The sequence below is a fragment of the Lissotriton vulgaris genome, chromosome 6 (genome assembly GCF_964263255.1).
Source record: "Lissotriton vulgaris chromosome 6, aLisVul1.2, whole genome shotgun sequence".
NCBI classification, from domain to species: domain Eukaryota; kingdom Metazoa; phylum Chordata; class Amphibia; order Caudata; family Salamandridae; genus Lissotriton; species Lissotriton vulgaris.
In genome coordinates, this window is record NC_141694.1 from 1186219045 (window position 1) to 1186243766 (window position 24722).

General features: G+C 42.5%; 1 protein-coding gene across 5 annotated transcripts in view; it reads right to left on the minus strand.

Annotated features, from left to right (window-relative positions):
- LOC147708614 (protein phosphatase EYA4) overlaps positions 1-24722 on the minus strand; it is a 626113-nt gene that overhangs the window by 188966 nt on the left and 412425 nt on the right. For 3 of the 5 annotated variants that reach the window (XM_086927287.1, XM_086927290.1, XM_086927289.1), the window contains 2 exons: positions 4719-4843; positions 4293-4358 (listed from right to left, as the gene is read on the minus strand). In XM_086927287.1, the coding sequence (XP_086783413.1) occupies positions 4293-4358; positions 4719-4843 (191 nt within the window). The remainder of the gene's footprint in view (positions 1-4292; positions 4359-4718; positions 4844-24722) is intronic. The other 2 variants (XM_086927291.1, XM_086927288.1) reach the window with 1 other exon arrangement.

The window sequence follows — 24722 nt, forward strand, 5'->3', positions numbered from 1 at the left end:
TCTTGTGAAACATGCTACCTTGTTCCAACTGGCACAGGGAGAGCAAGGAAAGAAAACACCATTGATTACCAGGAAGCCAAAAAGAAAATGGATAGGTTTGTATTGTTCGGTCCTAAAATAAAGTGCACATGATTATACAAGTACATGGTACTCTAGAGTCAAAGCACATAATGTTATGAGTCTAAACTGGTAATCGGAAGTGAGTCCAACCACCTAGCTACTCCACTGAAGAAAATACCTTAAAAAAACTTGCTAAAACTTCTCCCTTTGCCAAGACTCATAAAAGGCAGCAACTGCCTCAGAGCAAGGTATCCAAGCTCTCAATACAAAGCTTCAGAAAGGCAAGGAACACAGCAGAAAATCTGATCAACTGGACTACTGGTAAGTAAACAGAACATTTTCTTCTCATCGCCTGTCTCATCTCGGTCCTTTTAAGTCCAAAGACACAACCAATCAACTATTTGAAGATTTCAGCGGAGAAGCACATCCTTTAGGCAATGCAACTCTTTCGGTAATGCAAAACAATTTGGTTTTAACTCCTTGGACGCTCATGACAAGCTGAGCTCGACATGAGCCACGGCGCTCCGGTGCTTGTCATGGCCCGTGGAACGCTCAGGTGCGGGGAGAATTCCCCCGCTGTGCTGAGCGTTCCACGGGAGGCAATACACCTGTGACGAGCTGAGCTCGTCATGAGCACAGGAGCGCCGTAGCTCATGACGAGCTCAGCTCATCATGAGCATGGGGGCGCTGTGCGCGCCCCCTCCCCCCCAGCACAGCGGGGGATTAACCCCCGCAGCGAAGGGGTTAATGAACAACAATCTACACAACAGACTTGAGACTGAAATAATAACCTTGGTCCCGCAGCTCGTTGCCCTTGCATCTCACACTTCCAGTAGGTAATGGGAAAAGCAGGTGCAGAAGCCCTGACATTCCAGGATGGGCATCATTGAGTCTCCATCCAAGATGCAGGTCCCTTCCTCCTCCCACTGGATCACCCATGGATACCAACAGGGATTCCTGTCAGACACCTCATAATTCACACTGGCGTAACCTACTAGAATACATTCAGGGGGCTTATGGTCCTTCCTGGTGGCCCAAAATTCCTACACTATTGAACTCTGGAGCGACTCAAGGCAACTCAGGCAAACATACAGACCTAAATATATGACAAGAATGAGAGGACACATGGGAATATGAAGAAGCCACTCCGTAGAGTGCTTGGAGCACAATGTTGTATTAAACTTAGAATTAACCTTCTGCACACACCGAAGACCAATTCAGGAAAACTACTGATAGAGCCGATTCGGTTATCAGAGACTGTGTCTGCATCCTGCTAGCAAATGTTATAGGCAAAGAAAAAGAAGAGAACTTAACTAAAGTTTAATAAAGAAACCGTTCAATGGTATGAATAGAGAACACTGAAAGGACAACAAATCCAAAGGTAAATCCAATTAAGAGTAAACCCTATTTCACTGCTTTAGTGTTCTACCACAGCATCGAGATATAAATATCGCCTATTCAAAATGCGACTCCATGATATTGACATTCACAATATAGTAAAGGTAAGGATATGTAGGCAAGTATAGTTTTACTATTTTAACTGCAGATCTACTGGATAGACAGAAAGACAGTTAAATATATCAAGGTATGCGTACAAGGAGTACTTCTCTCCATTTCTGCTTTTCCTCCTTAACTCATGAATAATATTTTAACATCGATTATCTATTGTTAAATTGTGATCTCCTACCGAAAACCAATCACATGAAAAGTGAACTATTCGAAATCTCTGATCATGCGAGTGTTATGTTCAAAATAAACTCATTTAAGAAAACACCACAAGTGAAGTTATGGAAATCAAAAGTCGACATTTTACCTTGCCCAAAGAACCCCAAATAAAACTGGAGAGGATCTGCAACACTATTTCATGAAAAATGTGGAAGGGATCTCAGATTATGAGTAAGGTTCCCTGTTTTCTGTTTTTACTGATTTTTACATATATATGCAGACAGAAAACCATTTTTTGCCTATGTTTATTTTTAAATGTGGATAAAAACGGAAATTGGATTCTTTTTAGAGTGATTCTAAATGCGGTCAGTCAAGACTGCTTGGCCAATAGCAGTGCGGCTTGACAGGTAAGGGGTTAAAAAAGAAGGGATTTCTAGTAAAGCAGCTTAAACAATAGTAGATCTGCACAGTCTTGATACTAAAATGTTCATGTTTTCATATGTGTGCCCTTATATATCGTCTGTGGGTGGACCCTTCAACAAGAAATCATTGTCAGCCCTGAAGAAACAACATTAAAAAAAAATAAAAAATAAAGTTGCAAAACGTGTTGGCTATTTGAGGTAATGCAAGTTTTTTCTGACTACTCCCCACAAGGCGGAAATGTACTTTTCCTTCATGATCTCTTTTGTATTTTTGTGCATTTTTATATATATATCAATAACATTCCTGCACTTGTTCTCCCAAAGCAGGTACCGGCAACATGGAATTCGAATAAAGACTTTATTGCATGTCAGAAAGTGACAACTTGATATCTCTCTCACACACACACACACACACGCTCTAAGATGAGTTAGCAACATGAGGTCTTAGTCGCTAGTATGCTCTTAGGGCCTTTCTCGCTAATGCTAAAAAAAATGTTTTAGTGCCAACATTGGGCAGGTCGGCAGTCTAGTTTTTTGGGCTTCTGATAGGTAGCCGCATTTAAGCAGCTGCAGGCACGCCTAAGGCAAGCCCGTCTTCGATGCCAGATGCCAGGAATCCTGCCCTTTTCTTTTTTAGTTAGTCCTCCCCTGACATGCTGGTTGGGAAGCTATTCTGAAATATTCTTCTTCCCAACTAAAACAGATTCATATGGGCTGAACTAACCCTCCACTATGCAATAGTGCAGTGTAGTGGAAAAAAAGCTGAATGATATGAAACCAAACTAGGCAGGCTTGCTGTTCGGCCAGCTTGGCATTCGGCAGTAGCAGTAGGTGGTTTCTGAGAAATCGTTGGTGGCACTATTTTTTAACTAATTAAGCGCTATTATGATCCCTAACCACTGAATGCATAAATGCGAATGAAATTAAGCACATTGGAAAAGAAAATCAGAAGGTTATGAAAACAACATTTAATTTCGCCAGGGGTCCAAAACTGATTTAAAAGAACATTATGACACTCTGACCTTTGATCATTTCCAATGTAATGTATTTTGGGTAAAAAAAAGGGCAGTTAATCACACAATAAATTGATGTTAAATGCCGATGCCATTTAACCTTCAATATATTTTACTGACTGGTTGAAATAACGTTTTTGCTAATCATTCTTCCTTGATTTTGTAAGGCTGATTGTTCGGTCCACAAAACGTTCTGAACATATACTTAAAATTAAATGAAGTACACTTAAAAGTGACAAAAAACTGTAATGCATTAGAAAGTAAATAGAATTTGTCATTATAATCAACAAACAATGTTCAAATACTAGGAAGAAGAGACTCAAAAAGCACAGCTGTAGTTTAGTTGCTTCTTTCATTTTTGACAGGCGAAATAACCTATGACGCTTAAAAAGTTCTATACTGGGCCTAAATCGGCCATTCACAATACACAAAAATGTGGACACATAATGGGCATTTCAACATGAAACTCTTATCACATCTTTGTATACAACCCAACTGGACGCTTTCAGAACAACTGTTCGCTTTCTAAAAACTGGAAGAGGGTATTTTTGAAGCTTATTTTGCCTTGGCTTTTCCCATAATGAAGGCCTTTCAGTGTGAGCAGTGCCAGACACTCCTTTCCAGAAAAGGGTACCTACCACCTTTCAGCTTTCTAGTGCAGGGTGTTATGAACTTGCAGCTTGTTGTTCACAATGTCATAATACATCTTAGAAGAATAATGAACTTCTAGAATTCAACCCTCGCTGCAAAATCAGTGGAAAGGGAAATGCCAGTTGAGTTGCTCTGATGACGTTCCGAGACGATAGTAACAACCAATCAAACCGTTTGACGAGGTTCTATCTACCTTGCGGCCAAGCAAATGATCAAGCCTATAAACAATAATCTTTAGCCTATATACCTGCTGCCTCGGTATACCCGCTGCCTCAATATACCCGCCACCTTAAATATGCCCTCCACCGCAATGTACCCGCAACGTTTCGGTTGCTTGTTAGAAATCTTAGGTAGGATAGAAGAACACACGCAAAAGATTGAAACGAGAAGAAATGGGAGGAAGTGCAAACCAGAGACGCAAGGCACAGCAATCCAAGAAGCACGCAGTCACGCGCATGCACGGTACCATCGCCTTGCATACTTGCAGAAGATGGGGTGCTGCAACTCAGCAGCCAGTCGGCAGTGTTTAACACCGTCATGTTCTCTCCTGAGAAGGGGAGTGATGTTCAGGTCAAGCATTAGAACAAGCGCTTTCTCCAATCATATGAGCTATACACAGGGTAGACTGGATTTCAAACAATGGCTTGGGACAGCACGCACATAAGGCGAAAGCAAATGCTTTCAAGCGAGTTTAAAAATAAATTATGAAGAGTCAAAAGGTTGCTGAATATACAGTATGTACTGTCGATATTACTCTTTATGTAACAGTGCCATACTGCACCTGATAAGGCACACAGGACATTTGTAGGTAAGAATATATACATATTTTAGCATTAAATTTCCAGAACTAAGTATAATCGCAATATGAAAATGTAGGCAAAATTTGAGTTGTAGACTTTAAGCTTACCTCCTGTGCCATTGGTTGTAGCTGAAGTGCTGCTGAGATTTGCTTTATCTAGTTTGGAAGCACCAGGCGTGTCACTACCCACTACATGAGTATGAGGACTTGATAAGTCCTGCATTTCCATAGACCTATTCAAAAGAAGAAAATGGAGAAATCATTACAAATCTTGCACTCCTTTCTTTTAGAATTATTTTCGGTTCACTCCCTGTAAGGGCCCCCACAACATACTACACTACTTCTCCTCTAGGCCACTTTGACTTTATCTCCATTTAAGATCTGGCTTGCAGCTCTGAGCAAGGACCTCGGAAGAGGAAGCCTCCTTCCACTTTGAGAAGCAATACCAAAGTCAATTAGAAGTCGCCAAGGTATCGCAACGGAGACTCCTAAGCCAAGCGTTGCGACCCCTGCCATCTTGCGTGCAACCCCTGGCTGTTTGTCAGCCTTGGAAGCGCTCTGGTGGCATAAAAACAGCTGCAGTGTTAGCAGTCCTTGATTGCGCTACGGTGCAATAGCTCTGCCTGCAGAGACAGAAGGCTGCAAGCTGGGCCAAGGTGGGGAAAAGAACTCGCCTCACTCGTCGCTATGGTGAACCTTGGCAGGGCTGGCTGGCAGAGTCCTTCATGTGATAGATTGTATGCATCTGCCATTTGCTTGTGCCAGAAAGCTAATCGAATGAACATGAAGCACATGCAGCATGGCTGGGCATGACTGGACGGTTGCTACAGCTATGCTTTGTGTAAGTGCAAGTGCGCACCTGATACACCCTACTCTACTAAGGACGTAGTGCCTGGTGGGGTAAGTGTACCACCATGTTTGGGACTGCTAACAGCGGCCCATGGCCCTCAATCTGGTAGCACGATCCTGGCAACAATTATTGGCCTCACCAAGGCAATGGGGATTCCGCTGAATGTGCGAAAAGAAAAACCTCCTAGGAGAAGAAAGTTCGTTTCTTGAGTCCCCTCACTCACCCAGGGTTGCCCCTAGGTGACATGCTTCATCATTGGGGCCATCCGTATGGAAGTGGGCTTTGACGAAGGTGTGACTACAAGCCCCTCTACCCCGGCAGGCCATGAGGCATAGTATTGCCAAAACATGAATACTACGAGTTGAAGAACAAACCGTATGTATTTTAACTAAGTGCTCACACATTAGGTGTGCATTATGTCTCCTTACCACAGGTTTTCACAAGGAGTGGCACGCATGGGGCTGGTCTCCATGTGGTCCTGAAGAAGAGGTATATAGGATACCTTGAAACATGTCGACCAAATATTAGGGACTACATACACATAACAGTTATATATTTTTCCTGCTATCAACCCCTTTTTATCCATAACAACTAGGAGCAAGAATAAAAGATTAGCTCACTAGCTAGGTATTTTTAGCATCACTTCCACCACTTCACTAACACTGCACTATACATTTTCCACAAAGTGGCAGCACGCCCCAAACAGCAGCTGTTTGGGATGGCCCCAATGATGAAGCATGTCTCCTAAGGGCAACCCTGGGTGAGTGTGGGGACTCAAGAAAGTAGCTTTCTTTTCTTAGGATAGGGGTTTTTCTTTTCGCAAATTCAGCGGAATCCCCTTGGTTAGGTTTTTTTGGACCTGATATCTACGGGTTTGTTTTTGTACTTAATGTACCTCAGAGGGTGAATCTAACCGTGTACCTCCTTCTCCCCACTTTTTTTAGTGTAAAAATGATTGGCCAACACCTGCACGCTGTAAAGACCACGCTGTCACGGCTGCAGCGTTGGTGTTGAGTGGGGCATGTGCCGGTCGCATGGGTGACAAGACTCCAGAGGGACTGACTAGAATCAATGTAAGCTTGAATCCAGGCCATGAGTCACTTGCTTGATTTAATTGTCACTCTCTTAATTCGGACGCTCAGACCACGTGCGGGCCGCAGGGCATGTGAGGTTGTGTGAGAGTGAGACTGACTGGGTCGTCACATCGCCTCGATTGAAGTCTCAACTCTCCGACTCCCTTGTGGTGGTGCCAGTCTTTGTGACTCTTGTGAGCTGTAGGCCATAGGCAAACTGCTAACAGAAGCAACAGTTAAAGTGAAATAAGATTATCTGCTTTTGGAGTTGACACACACAAGATTTTCAAATGCCCTGCAAAGCTTCAGAAATTATTGTTAAAGAGCACACATTTCAGGGTCAACCCTTCTAGCTGCCTAGTCATCATTTAGGTAATGTGAATAACAATCAATTGCCATTGTTTTATGTCAAACAATGCATCCGTGTAGCCACAGCATGCGCACGCCTGTCAGTGAGTGTTGGTGTAAGGGGCCAACAAGACTGTTTCGAACACCACCAAGGACTGAATGGCCGAAATGGACGACGGGCCGATGTTTCCCAGGGAGGATGGAAGGGTGGGGCAGGTGTTGTGTGTGCAGGTCAGTTATGTAGCATTGCAGCAGATTTAAAAGTACTGCAAAGTTTCCTATATATTTAGCAGTTTTAATGCAACAATAAAAGTGTCAAGTTAACTCTGGTGGTTTATTAATGTATGTGCTGGAGAGAGATGGGGGTTTTGTCTAGTGGCAGTTTTCACTTATCAAAGGTAGCGCAGAGGGTTAATATGCCTGCTGCAAAGAAAGTGTGCCATGCATATCAAAGAACAATATTTTATGTGGATAGCTCAATGGGCTACTGCTTTTGTCACAGAGATTCTTTTGTTACTGTGCTGTTCATAAGTTACATTCATAATTTAGCACAGTGCGCTATGAACTGCCATCTAAGAGATGTATACAACCTGCATGGACAGGTTAGAAAGTAATGTTTATTCCTATCTTTCTATCCTGAAGTTGCTAAGAAAGGTTTGTTTGAGTAGAAATAAATTTGAGGGCTACCCTCCATGCTTAATTCCTGGAAGCGTTTTTACATTCATTGCGCAATTAGAGAATTTATTTTAACACCTGCATGAAAATCATGGATAAATGATACAATACCCATGTTAGCAACTTATTTAACTTCTATAGTCAAAAACTACGTTTTGAGGTTTGTCGTTAGGAATGTAAACATAAACACAACTTGAAACACCCTTTTGCAATTTCCCCTTCAACACAGACCTTCAAATGGCAACTACATCTGCAAGCACAGTAAAACATTTTGTAAACTTGTGGTTTCTTGAATAAGCAAAAGTTTTCTGGCACATGTAATGAAAAAGAATGCAGGAAGGCATATTTAGTGAGAGCGAGCATAGATGTGTATGCCAACGCCAGAGGCATAATATTTCTATAGCTAACTCTGCACATCCACAAACATATTGCAATTTATAATCAATGATTCAATAGTTCAACATTATCCATTCTGATTATGAATGAAAGCCAGCTACTTGTAGGGAACATCTGTCAATTCTTAACCGTTAAAAACTAAATTCTCCCAGGAGTTAAAGGAAACTACCACCTAAAAATACAAAAAGCAAGCACTGGAAAAGCAAGTAGATATGTGATTGTGCTAACTCACAGACAGCTCATTAAGCGAGTAAAACAAAGTAAACCTAACTAGCAAAAAACTGTCTATTTTGAAGAAAACGTTTCCTGCATTACAGTCCTATTTTTATTTCTAAGTAAAATGAAATTTGAAGTTTTAACGACAATAGATCCATGATTATAACCGATCTGAAAGAAAAGAAGGACCATATGAAGGTTAACTTGCCTAATGACCTTCATTCCAAATAGAAATAAACAAGACTACAATGAAGGCAAGACAGTCTTCATTGGAGTCCTGTTTTTATTTCCATTTGAAAGTTAGCATTAAGTTAACGTTAGTTATACCGGTCTGTAATGAAGGCTAGATAGATACTCTGCACCTATTTGTACTATTCGTTTATCTGATTGTCTATTTGTATTATTGTTTTAGCTGATTGACTATGCTCCCTCATGTACCTACCCTTTTTTTGCTACTCATTTATTACCTACAACTATTCTTTGCTCAAAAGTCTGTTAATCACTCTCTTGTGTTCTTACCCCTTGTTATTGTAAAGCGCTCTGATATCTGCAAAGATCTTGTTCGCGCTATATAAAACTTTCTAAATAAATAAATAGCCTTCATTACGGACTGCTTTTTCTCTATGTTATAGTTGAGAAGCCACAAGGTGGTAAAGGCAGGAGGATGGAGTCAGCGACGGCTCGTGGAGGGAGTTACGGTGGGGCAGGAGGGTGGGGAGGGGGAGGGGCAGGGTGGAGGTTGCTAAAAACCGGCATATGGATAATTGCAGGTAAGTAAACAATTTAATTAATAAAACGAATTTCGTAGCTCTCACTGCATTGCATTTTGCGATGCAAGGCGCACTACGAAATTCGTTTTATTAATTAAATTGTTTACTTACCTGCAATTATCCATATGCCGGTTTTTAGCAACCTCCACCCTGCCCCTCCCCACCCTCCTGCCCCACCGTAACTCCCTCCACGAGCCGTCGCTGGATGGAGTAATAGAAAGGAGGAAGAGGGCTGAATGGTAGGCAGGAGGGGAAATAAATGCTCAGACGTTGTACAACATTCGAGTCAGAGAGAAATACTTTAAAGGCTGAGCTAAGGCTAGATTGATTAAGTATCAAGCCAATCACTAAAAGAGGATGATAAAAAAAAGGTAATAGATGAAGGAGACCAGCCAAAGCAAAGTGTAATTATAATAGAAACAATAGGTTTGCTTGACAGCAGCACTGTCATAACCCAGAAAAACAAACTATTTCATCTTGTCAAATCATACTCTTGGTGGCGCACTGTCAGCACACCTCCTGACATCTTCTTTGCCTCTGCACCCGCGTCTAAAAATAGGCACGGGCACAGAGGCAAAGGGATTCCCCTAGTTGCATGGGGCCACGCCCCCCATGCAAATGAGGAAACACCCTCTGGTGATAGCGCTGGATCACAATCTGTATTACAGAAAGGGATGATCAAGCATCTACATCCCTTTCTGTAATAACAAAGGCCCAGGCAACGCAAAACGAGTGCACATGCCCATTGCGGCCCTGTGGCTCTTTCCATAATACTGCCCATTTAGCAATGCTCAAAGAATCTTTAAGACAACCATTCTGCCTACAATTTGTGTCCCTTCTATCCAGATGAAGCCATTCAGGCAACCAGGACTCCAAGTGCCAGAACTGAAATAAGGAAGCATCATTTAGTTAACTCAGATTAATTCAGGAAGAACCTGCTGCTGCACTGGGGGATGGTACATTCAGTGAACTGGTGTCAGTCATCCTTAGTTCTTCAGAGCTGCTGTTTTTGCATGTTTAGACTATATACATATGATACTAATGAAAAAAGGAACCTAGAGGTTATGCTAAATTTACTTATCTGTTTTCAAAATCAGGGGCAGCCTCTCCATCTGCATCTTATCAAACATAACACACCTCAGCCCCATCTTAACCCTGCCCACTAAGGCGGAAAGTTGCTAATAACAACACTGCTTTAATAGTACAAAGAGGGATGGGCACATAAAAAAGATATATTCATACATACAAGAGAAAACTATCATAAAATACAAATACACAGATGGAACCAAATGGAAACAGTCATTTCCAAAATACAAAAGGTAGTCTTCCGTTCTTTAATTTTCATGTACTTAACAGCAGCCAGCCGACACGTGTTTCATCGCTTGCACGAATCTTCAGGGCTAAAAAATGACTGCGTATATGCCGAAGGTCGCTCTGTTGGTGATACTTCCGACCCGGTGGGGCCCTTGACCAGTTCAAGTGAGAATATGGAAGTAGAGACGGACACTGCCGTAGACGTGTAATCTGACAGAAATCCCAGGAGCTTTTTCAAATGACCAGCAGTGGAGCGGATAACCCCAATCTACCATCCGAGTCGGTAAATATGAAGCGGAGGGAAGGGTGGAGAGAAAATAGCTCTCAATACCTTTTTATATTTCGTGCGATCTAAAACGCGATGTGCGCGCCGATGGTGTAGCTCCCGGGTCACTGTGTTCCTAGTTGTGGACCATCGACTCGGATGGTAGATTGGGGTTATCCGCTCCACTACTGGTCATTTGAAAAACTCCTGGGATTTCTGTCAGATTACACGTCTACGACAGTGTCCGTCTCTACTTCCATATTCTTATTTGAACTGGTCAAGGGCCCCACCGGGTCGGAAGTATCACTGGCAGAGCGACTTTCGGCATATACGCAGTCATTTTTGAGCCCTGAAGATTCGCGCAAGCGATGAAACACGTGTCGGCTGGCTGCTGTTAAGTACATGAAAATTTAAGAACGGAAGACTACCTTTTGTATTTTGGAAGCAACTGTTTTTCTGCAGCTTTACCTGTATTTCTTGTTGCATGTCTAACTACTGACGTTTACTTGGATATCAGATGTGTGTGCATAGGGTTTGATTTTTCTTTTACATAATGGGCAACAGCTGTGAATGTTCAGACTCAAATCCAACAAAAAGTGAAGTCAACGATTAATATAAATTACGTAATGTCCGTTTAATATTCGAATGTGTGTGCCACTTTTCCTCAACTGGTATAATTGGATCAGGAATTTGCTAAGTAGTAGTACACATGGCTACTTACATTATAAACTAATTCTAAAACCGCATGCTTCGTTTTTTTAATAAGTGCCATGGAAAGGAACTTGGAAGAACATCAGACTACATTTGAGGCGGAATGGAAATTGAAAACAAAAAGCAAGAGCCTTTACTTACAAGCCAGGTGTATGCTAACCACACATAAAAGACCTCTGGCAAACGTAAGCCCATTCAGAGAAGTGTAAAAGAAATCTGCCAAAGGACCAGATGTGGCCTACACAAGACGATATTCCACAGTTTGTCAGCTGGCTTTTAGAGTCACCACTAAATGGACTGTGGCAATGCCGTGAAGTACAGAGAGAGAACTTTAGGTCAGTCTCGCTCCACAAAGTGAGCGTTTATTTGGAAAGGTGGCTTACACAGTAGAAATATACTAATATACATAGGATCGATATCTGTATAAAAAAGTTGTTTATTCGCTAAGAAATGTGGTTGCCGCACTTTTTCCGTATCCAGGAGTCGCTGCCGTATTCCAACACATCAGAGGCTATGAGTTTAGAAGTGAAAACCTGGAGAAGTGGCAACTTTAAGTAGTTTAAGGCACAGTGAACCTCATTATGAATTGACCAGTTTTGTGGTGTGGTACTACTACACCCGGTATTACAATACTGTGGGTATCGAAAAGGCGATGAATATGCAGGAACTTGTGCATCTACACTAATTCCCACATGTCATTCCCACTGACAGGTGAATTTTAATCTGGCCATTTTGCCTGCTTTGAACAATGCCCAGGTTAAAAACTCTGGAACTGTAGTATTTCTTTGGATTTGCAGCACATCTTGTAATGCTGATGTAGCAGGTAGCTTCTGTTGCAAGACACATCCCGATTACCTGGTCACTCATAATGATGGTCAATGACCAGGCCACAACCACTGCTGATTACATATGTCCGAGTGAGCCGTATACTCCAGACCTCTGCAGCTCTGGGTTAAGTCTGGGTCCCAGTGACCCTACACAAGGAGGAGAATGCGTGGTATGTGCAATTAGTAGATGGCTGGTTAAGTTAGTTTGTGTTATTCAACTGCCTCATCTCAAGTACTAATAAAAAAACATGAGTAGTGGTCGGTATGTGGGTAGGAGATTGTGTGTGTGGGTGGGGTAAGCCCATTGCTCCCACTTAGAGCTCAGCATTCAAGCTGAGTTGAGGATGCACATCCTCTTCCCATTTACTGATAGAAATTTGGTGCTTGGGACTTTCTGCCAGCCAATTCCTCTTCCCAGTGACACACTATGTAGTCGTACGTCGTCCACCTTGTGTCTCCCGGAGTATCTGTATTATCACACCACCAGAACACGGAAGAAGGTTCAGTTAACATCAGAAAAAAGAGAACTTGTGTTTCAGGGAGGTAGATACAGAGATTTTGTGTTGTCAGTTTATTAAACTCCAGTCTGGGGAAATATGAAACAATTGGATGTCCCTTTTGTAGCACTTTATGAATGCTGCAGTATGAGAAAAATACATTGTTTCATTTATACACATTACAACTCTCTTCGGAGATTTGATTTTGTTTGATACATCAGTCTGAAAATGTAGCTTCTGCAATATAATCTAACTGCAAAGAGGGACAGAAGGACAAACACACGCCAACAAAGAGAAGAAGGAGGCTGGGGGGGGGGGGGGGGGGGGGGGGGGGGAGGGGAACGCCAGTCTGAACTAAGCAGCCAGGTGTTTCTAGAATCACAGCAGCTGCATATTTCAGAACAAGTGTGTCTGCTTTTCATGCTGAATAACGAAAATAGAGTTTTGTGGATGCAACCTTTGTATGGGTTGGTTGTATGTGATTTCTTAGAAAAACAATTTAATGGAATACCATTAATAAGAAACCTTTTCATCTAAACTGTTTAACGGAAATTTTCAAAATGAATACCATTTACCTTTTCATTGAAATCAATCCAGAGAATGTATTGTAGTCAAAACTGTCTTTTGGATGCTTATTTGCTAAAAGTGTAAATGCAATGGTTGAGGGTCTAACGTTCAAAAATAGTTTTGTCAGGGATATTTATTTCAGTACTTTACTGCAGGGGACATTATTTCATATTTATTTCATTCACACTGTCAAACAATTACTTTGGATCCTTTTAACTCTGTGATCCATCATCACCCGCAAACATCATCCATCGGTGATGCCTCACAAACTCTAAACACCATCAATTCTCGACCCCTAAAACACTCACCACATCTAAACTATACTCAACCCTGAAGCCCAAATGCCCTTTCTACCATAAAAATGCACCACCCCATAACCATTAACCCCTTGCGTGCGGCGGGAATTCCCCGCCCATGCTGACTCCGCCTTGCGTGGGCGGAGTCATGACGGAACGGTTCCGTCATCAGCACAGCTCACCCGTAGCTGATGATGGAACCGCTCCGTCATCAGCATGCAAGGGGTTAAATCACTCACTACCCCTAAATCCACCCTTTTCGGAATCCTAAAACCTCTTTTTATGCCTAAAGCTCTATGATCCCATACACCTTGAAACTCCTCAGCATACCCAAACTCCACCTATCCTTGAACTCAAAAACCCCTCATTGTCCTTAAACACCAGCCATCGATGATCCATACGAACTACTCTTTACTCTAAACTACTATTCCCCGAAACCTAAGAAGCCCTTTCTACATCTAAACTCCACCCACCACTGAATACTTAAAACCCCTCACCACAATAAACTCCATCCTATCCTGAACCCTAAACTCTTCAGCACGCCAGCCGCTACCCATAACTGAACCTTAAAAACACTCATCAGCCGTGAACTCTGACCATTTATGAACCCTAAAACACTTCCACAACTTTACATTCCACCCATCCCTGAAACCTTAGAACACCACACAGCTAAAAACCACTCATCCGTGAATCCTAAAAACCACTCACCACCTCTACCCTCCACCCATCTCTGAACCCTACAAACACCTTTCCATGGCCGAACTCTACTTATTCCTGACCTGTAACAATCCCTCATCACCCTAAACATTACCCATCCCTGAAACCAAAAACTACACTGTAGTCCTGAACTCCGCCCAAGTTTAATGTAATTTGGGATTTTCCTTAAAATTATCTTTCCTTCAAAATGTTCCCTTAAATTTTCGATTTTTGTATTTCTTAATATTGTCTTTCCTCAAAATTGGGTTTCCAGGATTTGGTTTCCTCTAATGTGGTTTCTTAGTTTTCATTTTTTATCAATTCAGCCCCATCAGTCTGAGCCTCCCTATCATTTTCTTTCTATTTTAAAATTCTCTCAGAGAAAAGGCTTTCTACAATGCCAAAAATGTTTAGATTGTGTATATTTTGAGGTGGTTCTCTTAAGAGTGTCATTCTCATCTAGCATTATAGACACAGCCTTTAAATAAAGTGTTTGAAGCTGGTGAGTGAAGTTTCTTCCCCCTCATAAGTATTAATCAGGGAGTGACAATTGGGCAAGCCTCATTTTAATCTTCCTCAGCTTGCACAACAAACAGTGCCGCCCCACCTTTCCCCCCTGCCATCTTCAGGCAGACAGGGCCCAGGAAGAAATAACCAGCAGCCCCTTGCTAATAAAGTCTTTATGGAATTTCTAACAAGCGTACTGCTTCCATCCTTGTGGCTTCATTTTCTGGATCGCCACTCTCCGGTCACAGGATTGCATACAATACACTACCACTGACTGGGAAGCTGTCCTCATCTTTCACCTTCTGTAATGATCAACTATTGGCATCCAAACTGGGGCCCACTGGTTTCAGTATATAGACTAAAAAATGCCCAGAGAGTTCTACTAGTACACATGGGGTACATGCATACTACACACACTCCACAGACACAGGATATTTTATTAACTCAAGGGTCTGGGTACTCTCATAACATCATACCTTTATACAAGAGTAGATTGTACACTAACTGATAGAGATAAAAAAGGTCTGGTCAGTTATATGGGATGACAAAACATGATTCGCTATCTCCGCTTTTATGTGTTAAACCTAAGACAAGGACAGTGGTCCTCTGTCTACTCTGAAGGACCGCTTAGAGAGCAACTCCAGGCCGCACAAAACACATTGTCAGGGTAAGGTTAAGGCCTCTGTGCACACAGTAGATTAGTGTGATACCAGGGCCGAAATAAAGTCAGGATACCAGATAGGCATGCAGTCAGGCACTCAGAGCAGGGTTACATGTCTGTATAGGGACATTACACAGTGGCGGCTGGTGACATTTTAAAGTGGTGGGGCGGAAACTGATATTCATACTGCACTGTAGCGAGCGAGCGTAGCGAGCGATCCCGGAACCCCTAAGGAGGGTTCGGGGGGAATTCCCTCCGAGAAAATTTTGAAAAAATAGTGGAAAAATGGTGCATTTCCAAGCAAATCTGAGAAAGCAAGAAGGTTAATAAAGCAATTGTGAAAGTGCAGGGATTACATTATTAAAGAGCTGTCATATAACATACTAGGTAGCTGCTTATTCAGTATAACAACAGAGCTTCATCACAGACTTTAAGATACAATGCTGAAAACCTCACAGATTGTTTTTATTTAAACTGCAAACAACAACAAACAATAAAAAAACTTTTTTGATTTAAACTGCAAACAACAAAAGAACCAACTAAACAGGTCACAAACTATCACCAATATCAAATTTCAGTACAAATACATATATCTTGTGCAGGACAGCAATATAGCTGCAACAGCTCATTTGAATGGCCAGCCAGGGGTGGCACATAATACATGCTGCAGCCCCTGGTAGGCCTTGGGTGCACCTATGCCCTGGGTACCTATGGTACACTATACAGGGACTCACAAGAGTGACCCAATACCCAATTGGCAATGCACCTAAAGTACATTGTGTGAATTTAGAGAGAGAACAGCTGGGCTGTGGGTCTGATTAGAAGGACCACAGCCTTTCTAAGTTGTAAACCAGTAAAGCAAAAAGCAAAAAAATGGGGTGACCATAGGAAAGCAGACCCTACTCTCCTACATAACGCTCCCCTTTGGACAACAGGAAAAGACTAAATTTGATTACTCTGCACTCCGAGGAGAAATAAAGGCCTGATATTTATGTATTTACTCTTTTAAAATGTACTGATAAAACTAAACCATCCTCAAATCATGTTTCTGCCTATCCATGTCTCATCTTCAATTATTGATTGTGCATTCCAACTGAGTATTAATGAGAGCCGGGAATCTGAATAGAGAGATCTCTGAATAGCAAATTCTAATGTTAAATATTCTGCATAGCTCTAAGTGAGTTATTGGTTTGTATGATTTTAGACCGAGTGAATTTCTTAAAGAGATTTGGTCTAGATGTGATAATTCTGTATCTGTATTGCATAGTGTTGAGGATTATATATATGAATCTAATTACTAGTTTGTAGGTCAATTTTCCAATTCCTGGTCCTCACTGGATAACTACATTGGGTCCCCTATATCTGACTCCTCTCAGCACAATCAAGAACCATTGGAAAACCAGGTATATGAAACCTGAAGTGTAGTGTTAGTAGACAAGGTGAGAAAAAGTAAACCTGCCCAGTGGTGCTACAACAACTGCTATCCCTAAACAGTACACATTTCAGGAGCTGTCACTATGCAAAAAGATTCATGAAGATTTCAACAGCTGGTCTTGCATTCTTCTGAATTCCACTCTCATGAAACCTCTACTTAGCGAACAACAACCCAAAAAAGTTGATATTATAGTAGCTAAACATGGTTCAATCAAACACAAGAAGGTGTCTGTCAGTAGTGACAGAATGCAACACAGTTAGCTAAACCTACAAAGCACTCACGAATGATAAAACAAACAGTCTAGCTGTTGCATTCAAAATATGACAGAGTTTGAACTAAAATGGCAGCAACTTTTTATGGTGATTGTTTACAACCATACAAAGCTTGTAACCTTTACAGAAATCCTCTTAGAGCCCACTGCATTGAACTATTGCAGTTAAATTATCTCTATCTTAATTAAAGGCCTGCAGCACAAGTGGGGGGGGCTACAACAATAAAGAAAAGGCACTCAATGGCCTGTAAATACCTCAGCAGAAGTGCTTTATTGCAATGTATGAAAAAATATAAAACATAAACAAGAATCAGAGAAAGAAAGATTAGAAATATTGGGGTAAGGGTCCCAGAGTAGCCATTATTTTAACTTTGCCATGTCAATATCGTTAATGGAACAGAACTTAGTCCATGATATGGCCACCCGCTTAGTCACAGGCCTTATTCCTCAGGCACTAGTCTGTAACAACTGAGAAAGATTTAATAAACAGCAAAGAGATTGGCAGAGAACTTTAACACTTCTAGAAATGTTCACCCAGTGACGGCAAATGTTAAAAATAGGTAAAAAAGGGAAGCATTTGAATGTTGGAGAAGAGGAGGCAAAGTAGTGATAATTTGCACTGTGCTGCCCCATTAAAAACCCACATTTTGCCTTTTGATGTGAGTCAGTGCTGCTCCCTCATGACCCGACTAATTTGGGCCTGATTACGAGTTACCCAGACAGGTATGCATAATGTATCGCATTAAAATAAATATGATCGGCTGGAAGCAGTTTATTGGGTGCGATAAGTTTGGCCTTGCGTGAATTTTGTCCTGAAAATGTGGCATAGCATGAGGATTGCGGTGCTTACCACATTAAATCTAAATGTTCCGGTGCTTAGAAAGCATTTTTCAATTATTACGTTGGGGCAGGTTTGAACAGCTGAAGTTTAATGGGATGAGAACCTTATCACAACCAGTAATTCTGGTTATTGCCCGGAAGAGCTCAGGCTGCAAGTCCAAGTACAAATACGAGACAGCTGCACACAAGAGGCAGGCAGTGCTGATGAGGGCGGACACATTGCAGGGGTTGAGTGCAGATACTCATCCATTAAAAGCACTGGCGCAGGGCTGAGCTGTGCAGGCACCACTCCTACCGAATGAAAAGAGCGCAGGTACTGAGTACCTGTTAACACCTGCCCAACTAAAGCACTGCTGCTTGCACGGTCCTTGTTGCCCCTGAGGTTACAGGGTTCCACACTGTGATGTCATCTGAGCTCTAGGGGTACGTGAGGTCACTTCCATTGCATTAACCCATGATTTTTGGGTGAATTGAAGTCTATGAAGTGATAGGGCTAAAATAGTGGTTTCAAACTGCAAAGAAATAAACTAATGACTGTTAACAGATGTTTTCAGGGTTGGTGTGTCCAGGTGACCCCTTTTCACGTGCCTGTGCCAGTGGAGAAAGTCCGAGCACACCAGCCTTAGAGAGCAATCATCCGGACACCGGTCTCAGCTAAATGTCTGTACATAGAGTTGAGTTTCAACAAGACTGAATGAATCCCGGGCCAGGAAAACCAATAAACATAACCAATGAAATCAAGTACTGCCGTTTCGTCAAACGCGAGCGGGGGCGATGGGCGGAGGGCGAGGACAAACAAAGTCTGAAGGGAAAGTTGCGCACTTAGTTATGGGGCGAGAGTCCAACTCGCGCCTTTCACACAAGCCCACTGTCTGCCGCGCGTAGACCGTGAAGTCACCCCAAGGCACTGCCTTGCAGTGTTTTGGGCGCAGGGCACACATGGCGGAGCGGCTGCCAGCGGCGTGTGGCTGTGAGTGTGGGAGAGCACGAAGCATGTGCAGCCCCGCTCTGAGCTTTATATACATTTCTATTTTGTGAGGTATGAAGGTCAGTTTCGGGCATATTTGCTGGAATAACCTGAATGTTCTAGTCCTTCATAGTGACCGTCTTAAATCAAGTAATGTATGCAGCTGCATGACGTTCTCTAAAAATAAAATACCAATTTCAAATCTCATTTGCGGATTTGCCATCTTACAGCAAACCTATTTGTCTTTTAGCTACATTCCGGCATATTATAGAAAGCCTGCGTGATTTCCTTACTTCCCTTAATAAATATCCTTATGTTTTTATTGGGAGTTAATATTAAATCATTTATAGCTTAAGCAAGGTACATTATATGTCCTGTACAGCAAAAACAGTAACCAACCAACCTAACCAAGAAACGTGTACACAAGTAGGGACGGCAGTGGGGAGTGGACAGTGTGCTTTATGGGCAGATGGTGTTTGCCGAAGGGTTATGGACAGATGGCATTGGCATGGCAAGTTTGGCAACGCAGCATTATAGGCATGCGTACACACAAGTTTCGTCCTCTCCAGGACACGGGTTTTGTTTAAGGGATTTCTACCATAAATGAGTAGGTACTAGGTACAGTGATAGATCCATTTAGGTAGATCCGTTTTTGGAGCAAAAGAGTCAGTCTGCTTTCTTTATCAGATTTTGGTGGGGAATGAATTCTTAAGTTCGTACACTGGACGGTGATACAGAGAAGGTGTTTTGCCTTTTTTCTCGTTATTTTGTACTTTTGTGAGAGGGAGGCTTGGGTTAGGTCAGGTGGTTTGTAGTAGCTGCATGTGCTAAGAAGTTGCTTTTCGTATATGTACTACTGAAGACCAATTGGTACTCTGGAGTTGATGGCAGTCCTCAACCTACTTGCCTGAAACGAATAAAAATGGTGAAAAGTGGTAATCCACGAAAAACGACCTGATGTGTGCTTCGAGTCGGTGATTTGCACGCAGTAAGCACGCTTTTCTTTGCACCGCTCTTCCCTGCAACATTTGTTTTTTTTGGGGGGGGGGGGATTCCAACAAGGATGCTTTTCATTTGACTTTCATGGTGGTGGACAAGAACTGGAAATTAATAATTAATCTGCTTCCAAGACACGCCTACTGTGTCTTCTTATTTTTCTTACGGCCCCCATTCTCCCTCCCTTCCGCACACCTGTTTTTTTTCTTTTGAAGTGGGCTCCTCCCACACTCTTTTATTTATCTTTTTGTTTCCCTGCCTGCTTTAACTGTGCTGTGAGATCTTGCGGATCAGTGCAAGCAGGGAATTGTCCGTTGGTACTGAGAACATGCTATGGAGGCTGCCAATTATAGTTTGAATATGCAAGACCTTTACAGTAATCGAACTATCAAGGCAGCCCTATATTCTTGGTTTTGGACCTGGGCACATAGGTGAAGGAGTGACATTGCAAAGCTAATGATGCCTTTAAAGAGCGACTGCCAAGCTATTGGCTTTACCCGTGATGTTGTATGGTAAATAATGTGTTATGTCTGCTCAGTGTCTCTCCTGCAGCAGTAGCTTCATGAGAATACAGCAGAATGGATATTAGGCGGAAATTTGAAACACTGTAAAATATGCGGAAGTGAGTTTTTTTAAAGAAATACCACAAAGGCATTCTTCAGCGCTTGAGTCACTATCATATTTGAGAGAGAAATAGGAATCCTTTACTAGCACCCATGAATCCCTATAATGTCGAGAGGTTGGCCAACAACCAGCTTGGAAGCTGTGAGATCCTATTTCTTATTATCACTGAGTAACGTGAAATTACTCATTTCCTTTATCCTGTCTAACCTGCCTGCAGAGCCATGCCCGCTACTGGAAGGCTCGTAAACCTTGTGCAGTCATTTTAAACTCGCAGCCTCATATTACGTATTTGAGTGTCAGGCTCATCATGAGTTCCAAAATGATGTAAGATGAGAGAACATTTGAAAGGGATTTTCAGGATCCGACCCTCGGCTTACATTTCGAGTGCATTGAACCTGCAGACCTTGAAGGATAGGACTGAAGATTTTGCTTTTCTTTTACGAATGTGTAAGTTGAAATGTTCTGTTTAATTTCCAGTGTCACTCAGTGGACGTGCTTTGCTTGATAGCCCCAAATGTTTGTGATATGGGCTTCGCTCGTGTTTGGCGAAGGCTGGTGAAAAGTAATGCTTGAAATCAACAATTATTGTCAAGAAAGATAAACCAAAAAAAACATCTTTGGGGCTCAGCCTCTAGAAGAGGAACGAGGAGCATTTTCCCATGTCCCAAATTCAACTCAAGGCCACCAACAAACCGGAAATATGATGGCCAGGTAGCAGTAGGGAGCTAGGGATCTCATGCATTGCCAGTAGGAGTTTGCGCCATGGTCTAATGTAAAGGGCAGAGAAATGACAAATAGGGTTTGGAAGGATACATATCACATTTTAATTCACATGGTTATGTAGTTATATTTAAAATTAACATGTAAGGATTATATAACAGTGAGCAATCACAGCATCACGACTGGTCAAATTACTTTATTCTTTGATGTTTTCTCCAGTCATTAGTTCAAGAGTATAGTCCAAGAATCTGCACCCAGTGTGTTTTAAACTTTATCCCCTTTGTGGAGCGAAGGCCTGGGGCTAATTAAGGTTGCACGATGGTACACAACAGTGCTGTGTGAGGAAACGGCTGACTGACAATATATCTTGAATACGAAAAAAGGGGCCTCGAGTACATTCCTCTGAGAACTAAATCGAAATGCCCCTTGACTCAGTCTGGATTCTTTCAAACCGAGCATAAGTATTGCATTAGCGCTAGTTTTATGGTCTCGGGATTATACTTTTATTTTCTAACTCTGCATTTCCGAAATGAAAATAAATGGCCTGTCCTGCGTTTGGAAGCAGCCGGTCATCTTATCAGACCTGTGAAGGAAATACTAGGGCAATTGTGGTTGGAAATTCGTTTGGACAGTAGCAACTTGATAGCCTGCAGGAAGGCCGAGCTCCCGATTCTTTCTCTGCACTTCCGGGATAGAAAGGGAATGATAATCGCAATTAATCAATTTAAAAACGTTTCCAAACAACTTGGTGAAGACAGCGCGCCTGCCTGATTATGTCTGTATTTTTATCGCATGTGGCAGGCCAATCGTCTTGAATGACGGTACCTGTCTGTAGAGCTTGGTGACAGCCTAGGCTGTGTCGGTCAAAGGGTCGTAGTTCTATGTTATACTTAACATTCACACTGACTGTGCCCACGTCTGTGTTGTATAAGCTGGTAAAAAGTGCTGCCTCGGGGGGCATGAAAGATACACAGCCCTTGAGGTACTGAATTTTTCACCCTCCCAAACCATGCTTCTTCGTCCCTTGATTTGCCACATGGTACTTATCACTGACGCCTTTCTCCTCACCGTAAATAACTTTATTTTAGCACAGTGATTTGGGGTGTTTGTCAGCTGAGATTTGCACATTTCTTCGTGTATTTTGGCCAGAGATGAGCTAGTCAGCTCTTTTTAAACTGGTAAACAATATTTGTAGGTTGTATTTGCATGACAAATTAAACAGTTATATGGCGTGCAGTCTTTAAAAGTTCCCAACTGCCCGATTTGCACACATGGCCCACCATGGGGCCACTGTTTAGCTATCCTATCCGCTAACGGCCGGGGGTACTTTTATTTTGGTGCAAAGGGCTTGCTTTCTAATTCTGTCCCAGTCGGACCCAGGAGGTGGGGAGGGAGGGAGGAAGGAAAGACAGGCACAGCAGCAGGCGCTCTGCCTGCTCACTGGTCATTTTATTTCTCTGTCCCAATTAGGCCTAGTCCCAATCCCAAACCAGTGACCTTGCGCAAATAATACTATTATTGAGCAGCACAGGAGGAGCAGAGCCGGAGCCGAGGCTGATACTGGGGTGAGAGAGAAATAAGGAGTGGCAGCCAGGCAGAAGAAGAAACGAAGCGACTGAGCGAGGATCAAAAATAAAGAATAAGAGAGAGCGGAACATGGGGAGCACGAGAAAGTTATCATGCGAGAGTCGAGAGACAGACGGACATATAAATAATAACGAAACAAAACAGCAGATTGGTCATCATGACATGATCATCTTAAGTATAGTAAAAGTAAAGTTATAACTTACGTGGTGGGTGGCACTGGCAGCAGGCGGTCGAGTCCACAGACTGGGCATCTGCCTGGCATCATGATTCCACCACGCCGCGTAGTGACGAGGGACAATGAATGGCCAATCACCGACGAACACCCAGGCGCGGCACCATCCTGCTGCAGCAGCCAATCCTGGCGCAGAGTAAGCAGCGCCACTGCGCCAGGATTGGCTTACGAGCAGACTGAAATCTGTCCTTTTTGAGACCCGGGGCCCGGGTCCATGCCTAGTATATCCATGGTGCTAGAGGGGAGGGGGGGGGGGGAGTCTAAAGTGTGCGCATGCGTGGGCCAGTCAAAATCAGGACTACTCCGGCCTTTTGCTTGCGCACTCACAGACTGTCACGTCACCCACTGGCCTGTGCGCTGCCTGCCTGTCGCAGCGCCAGCCCCGCCCCCCACGGGCCGGCCCGACCCACTTCCTTATGAATGCCCGATCCTGTCGGGCTTCTCCCGGGGCATTAGTGCGCTCACCGCGATTCACTTTTTTAATTGGATTCAATTATATTTCTTTTATTATAACATGTTGGCACTAGTTCAGTCGGCGGTCGTCCAGGCTAGTGGGGCAACGCCCCAACGCCCCCAATGGACGCACCGCCACTGACATTACAGTCAAAACAGAAATCAATTCGGCAGTGGACAGACAGTTTAACTGATTCTAGTTCCTATCTAATTACTTAAAGCACTATCTTAAATTCAAATAGTTTTATATTCTCTCCATAGTTCCTTTCTACAGTTTTATAACCTCACATTGCATGCCTTCTCAAAAAGCCTAGTCCCACTATGTACTAAATCCCTGCATGTAACACTTTCATTTGTTCCCTTTTATTTCTTTAGAATACCCACTTCCTTGCCACCATCATGAATACCTCCTCTCTCTAAGTATAGCCTATTCATGGTCGTGTGTTTGTTCCCTTTATGTCCTTTATTGTATTCCTGAAAATTGTCTATACCTCGTTTCATAGACAACAACCTTCCCTTCTTTGAAACTACATCCATGTAATCTAACAATGCCTAATCTTTACTAGCCCTTCTAGTCATTCCACCAGTCATCTGCAAGAACTTGTATCACTTCCACTAACAATCACGCCTAACTCCTTTAATCCAATTTACCACAAAGAAACTGAAGCAAATACATGGGATGGTTTCATTGGGACCACAGACTAACCTCAAAAACTAACATGAATCAATAACCAACAACAATCAATAACCAATCGATTAGCAATTAACCCTACGTTCTGAAGTAGCATGCTTCTTGCAATAACACTTTCATGCTTTGACAGGGGTAGTAGGTGCTATATAAATCCAATTAATATACAATACAAAACAATGTCTGAAACAAGATTTGAAAGTGGCTACTTGTGCTGGTCCACCTTGTATTAGGAAGTTCATGCTTCAGAATGAAGCTAGTTTGAATGCCTATGCTTAAATGTTTGCTTTGCATTTTTACTGGTATATTTAAGAGAACATCCTTGAAGCAACTTTCATATTCAGGTGCCCAACAAATCTTTTTAGCTTTTTCTGAAGGGCAACTTTGCTGACGTCAGTTTAAATGCATGGCAATGGTGCCTAGGAAAGCATTACAATGGTAAATGGGCAGTTTCACTACTTTTTCCTTAGTCAGACCAATGTAAATGATATTTACACAAAATGGTTAGCACAAATGTCATTCTTGCACAGGTCAGTCATTTTTCTAATGGCCACGAACAGCAACTATAAAATTGTCCGGTCAACAGAGCTAAACCTTGCGGTCAACAGAGCTAGTACCTTGCAAATAACT